We start from the raw sequence: 14,844 nt of genomic DNA on the forward strand, positions 1-14,844 counted from the left end.
CCAATCTAGTCCCTACCTCCCTCTTGTAACCTTACTTCCTACAATATGAAAATCATCCTTCTAAGCAAACTAGTCTATCTTCAAAATGAGTTATAGAAATTTGTAACTGAAACACTCTTGAGTTTTTCTGGAAGCTTTGCTATTTAACGTCACTAACCAATGATGCTACACATGGACAAGACAGAAATACTGGCAAGGAGGGGGTGTCCCTTAAAGTAGGTTTTCCAAATGTATATGTTAAAAAGTTGACAAATTAGTTAATTTACCTGTTTTTACTTAAGTAGACACGTTTGTATAATTAAAGTTAAGTATTTATGAAAAGTTTAATTTCACAGAAAAGTTTTCTATATGTATTACAGTAATTTTAGATTTATACTGAATAGGTGTAGTAAATGTGTGCATTGCCAGTCACCTCCAGTAAACAAATGCACACAGCTGGGGCATGGCTTAGCACATGTCAGAATATCTGCAGCTGGCTCGGATTAAAACTGCTGCATAGCTCTGGCTGGCTTGGCTCAGTGAATAGAGCGTAGACCTGCAGATTGAAGGGTTCTGGGTTTAATCTTGTCAGGGCACACGCCTGAGTTGCTGGCTCGATCCCCAGTGGGGAGCATGCAGGAAGCAGCCGATCAATGGTTCTCTCTCATCGTTGATGTTTCTCTCTCTCTTTCCCTCTCCCTTCCTCTCTGAAATCAATAAAAAGATATTTTAAAAAAACAAACTGCTGCACAGCCCTGATGGTGTGGTTCAGTGGTTGAGTGTTGACCTATGAATCAGGAGGTCAAGGTTCGATTCCAGTCAGGGCACATGTCCAGGTTAGGTTGGTTGCGGGCTTGATCCTAGCAGGGGGCATGCAGGAGGCAGCCAATAAAGGATTCTCTCTCATCACTGATGTTTCTATCTTTCTCTCCCTCTCCCTTCCTGATATCAATAAAAATATATTTAAAAAAAAACCAAAAAACCCCACAAAACTGCTGCACAAAGTCGCACCATACAACAACAGAACCAATTACCACCCAAGATATAGTGTGATCACATGCTAATTATTCCCCGAACATTGTTTAGGAGTGGTTCCTCTTGGATTTAAACATGTAGACTATAGTTGTAGATATGTAATATTTATTTCTGTGGGCAAAATTACTACAGTGTTTTTCCCAACATATGGACTATTTGTTAAAATAACAGTGAATTAATAACAAAAGAAATAACCTGTTAATTTAATTATAAGTAAATCTTTGTTAAAAGCATTTTAAAATTAACAGGATGTTAACTTTTCACATATGACATACAGACCAGAAATTTTGTCCATTAAATCCGAAGTTCGTTAAATCGAGGTCTGCAAAATCGAGTGTTTACTGTAACAGATTAACAGCAGACTGTAAATATTAAGGCAGAGCTAGGTAAGAACCAGTACAAATCAGACCAGGGGCCATAACATTCTGGAAAAAGCAAACTATAGAGTAAAAAGATCAGTGGTTGCTAGGAGTTAGGGAGAGAATGAGGAAGGAGTAAATAGGTAGAGCACAGAGGATTTTTATGGCAATGAAACTATTTTGTATACTATAATGGTAGATAATGGACATGGATATATGTGTCCAAATCCACAGACTATACATCATGAATAAACCCTAAAGCAGCGGTTCTCAACCTGTGGGTCGCGACCCCATTGGCGATTGAATGACCCTTTCACAGGGGTCGCCTAAAACCATCCTGCATATCAGATATTTACATTACGATTCATAACAGTAGCAACATTACAGTTATGAAGTAGCAACAAAAATAATTTTGGGTCACAACATGAGGAACTGTATTTGCAGGGCCAGAAGGATGAGAACCACTGATGAAGCTAGGGACTTTGGGTAATAATGATGTGTCAGTATAGGTTCATCAATTGTAACATACCGCTGTAGAGTTTGATGTAGTAGTGTGGGAAGTTGTGCATGTGTGGGGCAGGGGTATATGGGAAATCTCTGTACTTTCTGTTCAATTTACTGTGAACCTAAAACTGCTCTAAAAATTTACTATTAAAAACTGCACACATAAAAATATTTAAAAATTTAATCCCTGTCCTCTGTTAAGATAATTTCCAATGTAGTTCTTCTATAGATCATTTCTGAGTAAGAAAGTATAACTTCTTAGATAACTTTTAACTTCACCAAAATCCTTCAAAAGCAACAAATGTCTGCACTGGAATTTCAGAAAGGCACTTATTTTCAAATTCTTGGTGCTTTGGCCAGGACCATAATCTTAATACATTAACATTTCAGACTTGAAGTATAACAAGCCGTGTTATGATCAATGCTTACAGAAAATCATCCACTGCCAGGTAATGTTTACAATACATGAGTATAACTGTATAACTACATTATGCAAGTCTAAAAATTATTTTTAAAAACTATAAATTTTGTAACTGGAAGGAATGAAAGAGAACACTTAGTTCATCTCAATCCCTCTGAGGTCAACCACAAAAAGTATGAATTCCTTATTTGCAAAAATGATTTCCATACTCTGCCCCTGCCTACATTCTACCATCATCTTCTGCTACTCCCACTGAAATGCCTTATTCAGCTATGCAGAAACTCGCCATTTCTTAATTTGCTAAGTCTTTTCGTAACTCAGTATCTCTGAACATACATTCTTTTGTTCTGAAATTCACCAGGACCCATGCACACTTGGCGAACTCCTATTCATCTTCTATCACACTATTTGAGTCATAATCACCCAGAAAACAATTTAAGAAAAGTTTGAACATAGAATTCTAACTGTGGGATATTTCTAAGCAGAAAAAATACTGCAAAGAAATCTTGAACTTTATTTAATAGGTAGGTAGGTAGTTGTGTTACTGGTACAGCAATTATTTTTTGTGTATTGTAGGGTACAGCATATGAATACATATGACTAGTGTTGGGAATCAGAATTTTATTGTGAGAGATACAAATATGAACTAAAATTAGATGAGGAAGAACCCTGTAGTGCTGAATTGGAAGGTATCAGCATGAATTCATTTAAAAAAAAAAAAAAAGGTACTCTCTGGCTCTGTCAGGTGAAAAGGCCAATTTGCAATGGTAGGCAATAGTAATGAGTACATCTATACCCAAACTTTGGTTTTTAAATTTCATTCTTCACTAAAAAAGCAATTCTAGAACCCTTGAAGAAAAAAAAAGGTTGAGTCTATGGAGCAATAAAAATGTGAGGTAAGCCTGTGCAAGTGTTATGTTTAAGAAAGTGTTCACAAACTAAAAGAGCCATGTCAAAGATAGAGAAGCCAAACACTTGTTAAATCTTTAAAACAATTTTAGCATCAAAAAGAATACTGATATAATTATTTACATATAGATTTAAAAAGAATGCCAGGTAACAAATATAGGAGAAATATTAGAATTTTTAAAAGAGTTACCCTTTTTTTGTAGCCCCTAATGTATTAAGTGATACAGGTAAGGATCATTAAGAAATGCTAAGAACAGTGGATGAAAGGTTGTTGAGGTATTAATAAAGTCACAAAATATCCTGCGGATCATGTGCTAATTATAAAAAGGAAAATAAACCTCTACAATGGTGTGATCTAGCTATCACCACCTTAAGCAAATGATAAAATTTAGTATCACCAATAGTGGGCCAACCTAGTATTATATGCCTTATGGTGTGATGCAATGTTAAGTTCACAACATCTCTCCTATGGAGTATGAGTGCTGAAACTGTTTATGTTTGATGTACTCATAAGGAAACAATAAGATAAATTAAGAATAAGTAAACAATCAGATAAACTAAGAATGTGGGAAATTCTACAAAACACTACCCCAAACTCTTCAAATAAACTCAATGTCATGAATAAACAAACAAACAGTTGGGCATATTGTAGATAAGAGATACATATTAACCACATTACCTTGATTGGATCCTAGATGACAAAAGTAAAAGAAATACTATGAAACGCATTTTGGGGACAACCAGAGAAATTTAAATACAGGCTATATGTTAGATATTACTGAATTACTATTGCTATTCTGAGGAATGATAGTGGTATGATGGCTACAAAGAAGAATGTCATTCTTAGGAGATATATGTAGAAATATTTAGGAGTGAAATGTTAAGATATCTGCACTTTCAATTGGTTTGGCAAATATATAGTACATATGGCAAGAGGATAATAAATGGTGTATATATAGATGAAGAATATGAATATCCATTGTACTATTAAGCTATCTGTAGATTTGAATATTTCAAAATAAAAACTTCGGGAGGGGCGTGGGGAAGAATTTCAATTCAGATGTCACATCTCCAAAGGGTTTTTTAACTTTTCTAGTGGAATTATTTTTCCTGTTTTCAGTATTCCCACAAGACTATTTCTATTTTAGCACTTAACAAATTTGTAATTGCCTGTTTACAGGTCTGACTTGGTGGAATTGGTCTCATTTTCATTCCCAGAACTTAGCTCTTTAACTGGTTCTTACTAGATAATTAGTGCTTGTTGTTTGAATGAGATCACTGATAAGCCAAAGTGACCGGTTAAAACTGAAATCCAGCTATTGTCTATATCACACTGTGCCTAGAATTTAATCAAATCCATCAAACAAAACGCCTATTAAACACTCCTATGTGACCTGTACCATTATAATACCCACATCAGCACTCAAATTAGTTTAAAAATAAAGCATAACAACTCTAAAGCAGCATAACCCTTAAATTACAGGCATACTTTCATTTTAAATTATTTTAGTATCAATACAAGGAAATTAGGGATGCATACCTGTTCTGTATCCTTCAGACTGGAGGTCTGGTTTTCTTCCATGACTCCACGCTGCTCATTTTCCCATGGTAATTTATTTTTTCCTTTTCCTGCACTTAATACCCTCCGGGTACAGATAGTTGGACTGTAAGATCCATAAATTTGCATGCTATCCCTTGTGTGGTCACCACAGGGACAGTATGCACTCTGAGTTCTGTTACCAGTCAAAAGCCAATCTGTATCTGCTCCATGTGCCAAATGGCTTGATCTACCCTGGGCAGATGATGGCATGAGTATGGCATACTCCACAAATCCCTGTTCCGTTAACCTTGGGAGGGTTTTCCTAGCCAATCTGGCCTGCACAGCATTCATCACTCCATCTCCATTATCTTGTAGTTCAACAGTATCCACAGCTTTGAGAAGGATGTTGGTTTTACCTGAGCCCATTGATGATGCCAACACAGCAAAGGCTTCCAGAGCTGCTTGTCGCACCCTGCGTTTGCTATCTACAAGAGCTGGGGCAAGATCAAATGACAATTTGGGTAAGTCAAAATCCTCACTAGGATATGTCAAGAGGGAGCAAATGCAAATGTTCACCACCTCCTCTCGAACTCTGGAATGCTTATGTTTGAGATGTTCCAGGAGTAAACAAAGCACCTGTTGAGGACCTACTTCCTTCATGAGCTTGAGGAAGATTTTCATGTATTCTTGTTTGATCACCAACTTGTTGTCTGCCAGCACTTTGACAGAAGCTGCTATAACTGGTCCCAAGAAGTGCTGTACCTGCTCTCCAAGGCGAATAACCAGTAAATGCAGAACCTGAAGTGTGCCATGGACCACTCTGAAGTTAGAATCATCTAACAAATTATACAGCAAGCTAATAAAACTGACAAGGCTAGAATGAGGATTACAACTTGGGTTAAATCGTCCCATCACCTGTTTTAGTTCCTCAACAGCCTGCGTCCGGTTCTTATAGTCTTCCTGATCTAACAATCTTGAATGCAGCTCCTGAGGAATAATCCCAAATTTAAGATTGCTGTTGGGAACGGTCACTGCACAGGGAAGGGGGTCTTCGGGAAATCCAGAAGCTTCAAGTTCCAAATAATAAGGAATCTGGCTGCCAAACTGGGACTCCAGGCGGCGATTGTAGTGTCTCCTCAGGGCAGACGGCAGGCGAGAGATATAGGATTGAAACCTCTCTTGGCCAAGTCGCTCCCCAATTTGTTGAAGTGCAGAGAAAGCTGTCTCGGATTCTTCTTCTATCTCCTGATCGCCAAGCTTTCGGGCTAAGGATATTATCACCTCGGTAAGATCTAGGCCCAGCAACAAGTCCTCAGGAGTAAGCAAGATAGGGAACAGCAGCGCTGTTGCCGTTCTAAGCCGAGCATCGGTACTTTCCAGGCCTTGCTGTATAAGCGTTCTTAGCACCTGCCCAGAACTACGTTTCAGACAAATGTGGAGGATCTGCAGCGCATCTTTCCGCAGGGCCGGGTTCTCTTCTCGTAAAGAGACCACCAGTTGAGGCAGAAGTGCTAAGCTAAAGGCCTCTTCCAGCTGGCCTGCCTCCCCCTGGCCTCGAAGAACGTCCAAGAGGAGCTGCAAGCAGAGTCGCTTCTCATCTCTACCTCCTTCCACAAGCACTCGGCCCAGGGCTCGATACAACGCTTCCTTCCGTCTGGGGAAGCCAAGTCGACCGCCACGCCGCGGCAAAACAGCCTGCAGCGCCTGAAAGGCCTCCGAAGGATCTGGCGCGGTCCGCAGGAGTTGAAGGAGCCGAGTCTCCTCTTCATCCCCCCCTGACAAACCGCCTCCAGACCCAGGCCAACTACTGGCGATAGCCTCCGCGGGCATCAAGAGGGCCGAGGCCAGAGGCGAAGGGGTGGAGGGGCAGGAACCGTGATCTCCCGCAGCTCCACGGCAGCAGTTTTTCTCGCCTCTCATGGTGCCCGCACCTCGACTTTCATCAGTCTCTGGGGCAGAAGGACGGCTGTGGCTCTCGGGGCGATAGGAACATTTGGCTGGAAGGGGAAGCAGCAGGAGCAGCGCGGAGGGCGCAGCCTCCATGGTGGGTCGTTAGGTGGCAGAGGCTGGAGGAAACCATCGTCTCCGAAGGGTTTGATGGAGCCCAGCCTTCTTGTTCCTCTCCAAATCCCCAAGCTGCAGAGGAGAAAACACAGCTTCAGTCAGCTTCCAAGCCGCCCCCAACTCCGGAAGCCCTCGGCAAAATGGCCCCCGGTAAAGCCCCAGACCCCACAGCTACCGCCGGGCGTAACCAGGGGCGCCACGTGACCAAACCCATCGCTTCCATGGTGATGCATCAGCGTGGACCTTTTGACCCGGAAATCAACCTGCCGTGGTGAATGCTGGGTCATGTAGTCCACGTCAGGTGTTAAGACTGGGCAGAGGTCTCCTGGAAAAGGAAGTGAGAACAATGCGAACATAGCGAGCTTAGTGAATGTATCTGGAGCCGAGTACTCGAAGAAGGTGTGTTGGGGGAGCCGCGGGGGAGGAGGCATTAGGCGGAAGTGACGGTCTCCACGTTCAGGGCGGAAGTTCCCTGCCCCACCCGTAAGAATTGAGGTTTGATTAGAGGCAAGCGAGGATCCTGCCCGGACTCCAGTTGTCCTCGGCTCCTCCTCCTGTCGTTGCCTGCGTGATTCCTGGGACTCAGGTATTTTCCTTTCGCTGTCCACCTGCGGCGCAGGCATTGGCAGAGTTTTGCCGGAGTGCCGTTGGTGCTGGAGAGAGGTAAAGAAATAGACGGGAGTAAGCAAGGAGAGAGAGGAGACATCTTCTTGTGCAGGACTAGTTAGCGTTGTGAGCGCGTTCCTCTCTACAACCCGGAGGCAGTGCGATCCTTCTCCCCTGCCGTCCGCTTCAGAGGCAGAAGATCCGGATCAAGACCAGGCTCAGAGCTTGCGTTCTTTTTTCAAATCCGGGTTTTGGGCCCTTGCACTCCCCGCCCTCTCCCCGACCCCCCATTTCCTACTTTGCTTATCCTTCCCTCCGGCCGTGGAGGGTTCAAGGTTTTATGTCATTTTTCCTTACCACCATCACTAAGTTCTCTTTGGAAACATACGTAATCCGTAATAAATCTATTTTTCCCTAAACCTAACCGCCTCTCCCTTGTGTTCTCGAAGTCTCCCAAGGCAGTTCCCCTGTGGGACTTACCTCTCCGCCCCTCCCGCTCCCCCGCCGCCCCAGGCTCCCTCCGGGGGCCTCGGGCATCTCCGCAGCCACTCAGCCTTCTGGAAACGGAGATTGCAGAGAACATGTCCGTTGGGTCGATTTCTTGGCATCGTGGTCCTAAGAGAATTCTGCCCTGTAGGTTTAAGGCTGATACTAAACGTTTCTTTGTTTTAGGACTTAGGTGAACTGTGGATTTGATGAGCATTTTAACCTTCTTGTAGGTGAGACGTTAGCGGACACAATTGAAGAGATGGAGTGTTTGTCGTAAGGCTGGCTTCTTTGAAGTGTGGAAGAGAATTTTTGTTGTTGTTGAAGGAATAACACAATTCCTTTTGAATGATCCAGTGAGCAACGTCTGAGTTTTCATTTGAAGTCTCCAGTTTATGCACTTCAGATGCAAGTGCGCCTACCCTGCTCTGTGCCACATGGGATGTTTAAGTACATTTTTAAACCTTAGGATAATTGAGTCACATGTGCCAAACCCCTTTATAAATAATGTTGATGAATAATTTAAGTTTAAGATTAATATCTGATGTTGTCTGACAGCACAATTTGAATATCATAGGTTTCTTTTTTTCTTTTGGGGTTAGAATAAATGTAAATGCGTCTTGTGTAAACCATGCATCCTTGTTTTGCTTTTAAGTTCTAATCTAGATTGTTCCTTTAAAATTACTCATTTTGATGGGTAAGTGAATCTGCCTAAATTTGGTTTGGCTATGTTTCAGTAGACTAAAGAAAAACGATCTCTCTCTCTTTCTTTTTCTTATAGGAGCAGAGTAAGGTCAGGGAGAGAAAACCAAGAGTTGATTGTCACAGTTGTCAATGAGACATTATGTCTAGTTCTCTTACTTCCAATGTATACTTTTACTCAAGTTTTCTCAGACTTCAGGAACACAACTCAAACTAATCTAAATAAGGGAATGGTTTACACATTAGAATGTACACATTAGAATGCCAGTTTATGTTGGAATAGAAGATTACCCTTTCCAGTGATTAGAATTTTCAGGTTGAAAATCCAGTGAACTCTTTCATGTATCTGAGAACTTGGGAATAGTAAGTAGAGGTTGTGTGGTAATCATAAAGTTAAAGAAAAGGAACTTGGAAAGTCTTGAATGGTATTCATCATCAAAGTTATGGTAGAAGCTTAAGAATTATCCCTTATCCACATTTGTAATACCTTAACTAATAATAATGAAAAAAAAAAAAATAAATAAAAAAAAAAAAAAAAAAAAAGAATTATCCCTTATCTCTATAGAGCAGGGGTGGGGGAAGGTCCAGCCGAGGGCCGTACAGTATAAGGTTCTCGAAATCATTTGGTCTGGCCCTGCCGAGGCATTAGGGATGAGTTAATTAAATGTTTGTCTGAATATAGAAGGCTAATTTTTAAGTTGATAATTTTGTATGGCCTTTGATGTCATAAATATCCAAATGCCCCTTGGCAGAAAAAAGTTTCCCCACCCCTGCTATAGAGAATTCTTTGCAAGTCCTGTTCCTTAGATTAACAAAGCAAGATAAAGTTTGATTTTGACTACTTTTCTCAGGGCCTTGTAGATAGATCACTGTGTTATAGATTGCAATTTACTTTATAGTTGTTACATTAAATTTCTTTGATGAAGATTTGAAAGATGCATTAATCTCCATGGTGGATATTTAGGAAATGGGATCTTAACAGCATCACACATCTTACTAATTGTCTGTGGAAGATAAATCTCATCCATTTAATGTGTATTGTTTATTTCTATTACAAAGAATTTTTTAATCTTATTTTTGAAGTCTACAAATCCAGGAAATTCTAGGAATTGTGTATGGACTAGAAAAATGCCTTTTGCCGAAACCGGTTTGGCTCAGTGGATAGAGCGTCGGCCTGCGGACTGAAAGGTCCCAGGTTCGATTCCGGTCAAGGGCATGTACCTGGGTTGCGGGCATATCCCCAGTAGGAGATGTGCAGGAGGCAGCTGATCGATGTTTCTCTCTCATCGATGTTTCTAACTCTCTATCTCTCTCCCTTCCTCTCTGTAAAAAATCAATAAAATATATATAAAAAAAAAAAAAGAAAAATGCCTTTTATATTGAACCATAAATAGAGGTAGGGTAAAAAAATTAAATTCTAGAAGAGTGGAAGTCTCTGTTAGGTGTATTAATAGTACACCTCTGAAAGTTGAAAGTGGATAATTAAAGATACATTGAAAATAGCAAATTCAAGTAAAACAACTTAAAAATGTCAATAATTTCAAAAAAGCTTAGTTGAAATAATGGGTTACAGGAGTGTTTGTGATATATACCTTAGTTTTTTGAACTGAATTTAAGCAAGTTAAATACAATTGCCCTAAAAACATCCTTTATTTCCTTCATCAGTGATATTAATTGATTGCATAAACCATTATAGTTTTTTCTGTGTTCGTACTCAAATTTTACAGACATCCAGGAATATTGAAAATCAATGTGAGTTCTGTAAACTACTATGACTTTTGTGTAGGTTAAGAAGTTATTGTGAAGAAATATTATGCAAATGAAAGGTGTTATTAATGTTAACAGGTAATTATAATAACACTACCATATATTGAGTGTTTGCTATGTGCCATACACTATGTTAGGTATTTATTGAATTTTAATTCATTTAATCCTCACAACAAATTTTTGAGGTTACATTTTCTGCATTTGTAATTTAGCAATTTTTATGGTTGTTCCTATTGGAAAGTAATTGGACAGAGAAAAAAAGTAAAATTCAGGTTAGTCGTTTAGCTACTTACTTGGAGCTTTGGGGAAGTTTTGGTGGGGGAGAGTGTTAAACTATAGGATAAAATTAGATTTTTTCATTATTAATCATTCATATATTTGATTATATATTTGATTATATATATATTTTAATTTTTTTGGTTCCTGTTCTGAATCTTTTTAGTTTCTTGTTTGAGTCAAAACTTTAGGAAGGTTTAAGATATTATGAGCTTATTTTTACACATGTGGGATTAAACAGGTGCTATGGATTTAAATCAGTGATAATGTTTTAAATTACTTAGGTTTATGTTCCAAAGCCATTGTACATTTCTGACTGAGTCAAAACTATAATTTTACACAGAAATCCAATTTTTGTTGCATTTTAAGCAATAATTTGAATAAGTTAACAGGATTTCACATCCATTTAAACCAGTTTTTCAGTGGCTAGGTTAATTATGTAACTTTTAGTTTTCAGTAATGCCTTTCTTCTGTTTTTCCTGATTCTGTGATGCAGTGATTCATATTATATAACATGCTCTAATTTTACTATTGTTTCTCCAGATATAAAGAAAGTCAATCTCAGAGAAAAGGCAAATATATCAATTTGTGCCATAGGTTCACTCATAAAATTCTATGCCATCATTAGTTGAATTCTTCTGTGAGGAATTGAACTGTCGGAAAAAAAATTTAAGAAAAGAGCTAATGTGATAAAATATTCTCTTAAATTCACAAATTACACTTTTACAGAAAGGTACATGTGTGTTTGGATTTTTTTAAACAACTTCATTTCCCTTCATCATTTATTTGCTTTCTTTGTAGCAGATAATTGCCTCCCAGCTGATTTCAGCACCACTGTCAGCACCACTGTTTTGTAGCTTAGATGTCAATTAAGCAGTTACAAAACACCTGGCTTGGCCTTTATTAACTTTGTTTCAGAACCTAAAATTGTGAAGCTGCTGTAGACTCTGGAAAGTTTAATTTTATCTAACAGTGTATTTATGTTGTGGATATTTATTATATATCAAATATATAATAAGAGATGAATGTGATTAGAAGTGTGAAGTACAATACTCTTACCTTTTAAAACACTTTTCAAATGGATGCTATTTATTCAATCTTGACTGATCTAGTTATTTGGATTTAGAATATCCTAAATATTTGTTTATGGTACCAAAATTAAAAACAAAATAAGTATGGCAGGGATGTGGGGGAAGAAGAATCAATCCTTCTATGATATAAATAAAAGGAAATGATGTTCCATGATCCCTCTTTATTTCCTTTTAAATCCCTTATGTATTTTTGTGTCTGATCTGCATAGTGTATGTTTATATTTTATATATGTGTGTGTGTGTGATCTATATTTTTGGGGTTTCTACTTTTCACTTTTTTATTTTCTTGTTTGAATTAAAACTTTAACAAGATTAAGAAATTATGAGCTCATAAGTGAGGCAGAATAACATACTATTTTATTTTAGAACTCTGGAAACAGAGTGCCACGGTTTAACTCTTCCCTTGGACTTAATTTCTTCATGCTTTGATTTCTTCATCTGTAAAATGGGAATAATAATAACAGTGCCTATCTCATGGTGTTACTCTGAGGATGAAAGGTGTTCATACATGTAAAAAGCTTACTTTATTATGACAATAGATGCTCTTTATAGAATAATTTAGTCTTGTCAGGAGTGGCAACAATTATAAATAGACTCAGTAAATATTTTAAGCACGTCAACACTGTATTACATATGTCTTCTTTTTCCCCCATTGACCTCTCCCCGGCCCCTCCCTCCCCCTAGCACATGCCTTTACCCCCCTACTGTCTGTGTCCATTGGTTATGCTCATATGCATGCATACAAGTCCTTTGGTTGATCTATTACCCCACCCTCACCCTCTCCTGCCTTCCCTCCGAGGTTTGACGGTCTGATCGATGCTTCTCTATCTAGGTATCTATTTTTGTTTATCAGTTTATGTTGTTCATTATATTCCACAAATGAGTGAGATAATGTGTATTAATCTTTCTCTGATTGGCTTATTTTGCTTAGCATAATGCTCTCCAGGTCCATCCATGCTGTTGCAAATGGTAAGAATTCCTTCTTTTTTACCACAGCATAGTATTCCATTGTGTAGATGTACTGCAGTTTTTTTGTGTGTGTGTGTGTTTTTTTAAGAGTATAGAGAGGTTTATTCAGAATAGCATAAACCTGTAAGGATATTTATCCATTCCATAAAAAGTTCATCCTCCATACAAGTGATTATGGGAATTCTCTTATTGCATTTTATTAAATATGTATACATGCATATGAGATCTTTGTCTAATCTCTTTTTGTACCTCCCCACACCCCCTTCCCTCTGAGAATTGTCAGTCTCTGCATTTTGGCTGCTTCTCTGTGTTTGTTTCTATGTATTGGGTAGCTGCTAAGTCCCCTTGAGTTGATAGAGTGGCCTTGTGTAGTAGGGGCTCTATAGGGCCCAGTGAGTCAGCCTCCCCAGTCTGCTGAGATGGACACGCTTGGTGCACCCTTTTGTGGGCCGTGTGCACAGTTTTCTTGTAGTTGAGCCTTGATTGCTGTTGGTATCACTGGAAGGAATTGACCTCCAGCCCAATTGGCTGTGGGAACCAGCTTTGACTACAGTGGGAGAGCTGCTATGCAGGAGACACCCTTTTGGAGCAGGACTTGCTTCAATGGGGCTTTGGTGCTCACTGAGTCTGCTCCTTGAGTGTGTCGCTTATGGATGTGAAGAGTTGTCATCTGGTACAGTCTCACACTGACCACTGGGTGCACTGGCTCTTGGGTCTCCAGGGAGGTGCAAAATCAGCCACTGCCTGGGGCCACCCAGCAGGAGCTACAGAGAGATCTTCAGATTCCTCCTCTTTGTATCGGGTTTGGAAGTGCCCAGACCAGGCTCAACTGTGAAGCAAGGCAGGCTGCTGCTGGTGCCAGTCTTGGGCCTTTTATTAATAGGTTTAGGGCTCTCTGACCCAGCTGCAGCTTTTTTTTTTAACACATTTCGTACCGCTCAGGAGTTTTCTCGTGTTTTGCGCGCCATCTGTTAAGGACCGCTCACGAGTGTTCTCGTTTTTCACACCCATGGAAAAAGGAGCGAATCTAGATACTTATGTAAATTTTGTTTGGTCCCTCTTCATAGAGGAAAATGTTTTACGCAGTACCATACGTTAAAAAAGTACTAGGAACTTTAATTATTTAATTGTTTTTGTAAATAAAAATGTTATAATTATTGAAGAACAACACCTAAAGTGCATTATGATGATTTAAATAAAGTGCAGTTTGCCCAAAAAACGTGAGGTCCCTGGCGTATGTCTTAGAGATTTCTATGCAGTACGCAATGTGTTAAGAGAGTTTTTGCCTGAGAAAGGACAGCCATTCATATGCAAAAGCCACTGCAGACAGCTTGGGTGAGGTTGTAAATTGGGCGGGAGGGGGACTCAGGGAATCACCAGGGTGGAGCAAACAGAAATGGTTGTCAGCCTTACACCGGGGAGGTTCCAGAACGGGAACAATGACCACTTCGAGCACCTCTGTCTGGAAGAAAACCACCCACGAATTCCTGCCCCGATGCCATACAGTCCAGTTTCTCCCCATATGTGTCTGGGTCCCCTATAGCAGTGATGGCGAACCTATGACACGCCTGTCAGAGGTGACACGCGAACTCATTTTTTTGGTTGATTTTTCTTTGTTAAATGGCATTTAAATATATAAAATAAATATCAAAAATATAAGTCTTTGTTTTACTATGGTTGCAAATATTGAAAAATTTCTATGTGTGAAACGGCACCAGAGTTAGGGTTTTTCAAAATGCTGACACGCCCAGCTCAAAAGGTTCGCCATCACTGCCCTAGAGCCTCACCCGGCACTGGAGCTCAGAGGAAGTGGGAGCTTGTAAATTCAATTGTGGTGCCAGCCTTTTAAGAGGAGCAGCTGGGTCTCCAGCAACCTGTGTGTCACTCAGCCCCAATCCACACTGGTTTTTACAGCCTCTTACTGCCCTTAAGGACTTCTTTCCTCAGCTCTGGGACCCTGGGCTGGGGGTCTGGTGTGGGACTGGGACTCCTTACTCCTCCAGGCGGCCTCTGCAGAGGCGATCTCCCTCCTGATTAAAAAAGCGGCACACCTGGGTGCCAGACCAGCTTGTTCCGCACCTCCGCGCCTCCTACCAGTCTCAATGCGCGTTCTTCTTTACCTCTCTAGTTGCAGTA

The 14,844-nt window shown here is 39.9% G+C and overlaps 2 protein-coding genes across 4 annotated transcripts in view; one reads left to right on the forward strand and one right to left on the reverse strand.

Moving 5' to 3' along the window:
- Positions 1-7,179, reverse strand: part of TOGARAM1 (TOG array regulator of axonemal microtubules 1) — a 130,668-nt gene extending 123,489 nt beyond the window's left edge. The window contains exon 1 of the mRNA XM_081087302.1: positions 4,748-7,179. Coding sequence (XP_080943428.1) covers positions 4,748-6,790 — 2,043 coding nt within the window. The 5' untranslated portion in view covers positions 6,791-7,179. The remainder of the gene's footprint in view (positions 1-4,747) is intronic.
- A 115-nt stretch (positions 7,180-7,294) lies between these two features.
- Positions 7,295-14,844, forward strand: part of KLHL28 (kelch like family member 28) — a 29,104-nt gene continuing 21,554 nt past the window's right edge. Inside the window, exons 1-2 of one of the 3 annotated variants that reach the window (XM_081087314.1) lie at positions 11,831-12,571; positions 12,671-12,708. In XM_081087314.1, coding sequence (XP_080943440.1) covers positions 12,694-12,708 — 15 coding nt within the window. In that variant the 5' untranslated portion in view covers positions 11,831-12,571; positions 12,671-12,693. Of the gene's footprint in view, positions 7,398-11,830; positions 12,572-12,670; positions 12,709-14,844 lie in introns of those variants that run through there. The other 2 variants (XM_081087312.1, XM_081087313.1) reach the window with 2 other exon arrangements.

This window comes from Myotis nattereri (genome assembly GCF_964212035.1).
Source record: "Myotis nattereri genome assembly, chromosome: 1".
NCBI classification, from domain to species: Eukaryota; Metazoa; Chordata; class Mammalia; order Chiroptera; family Vespertilionidae; genus Myotis; species Myotis nattereri.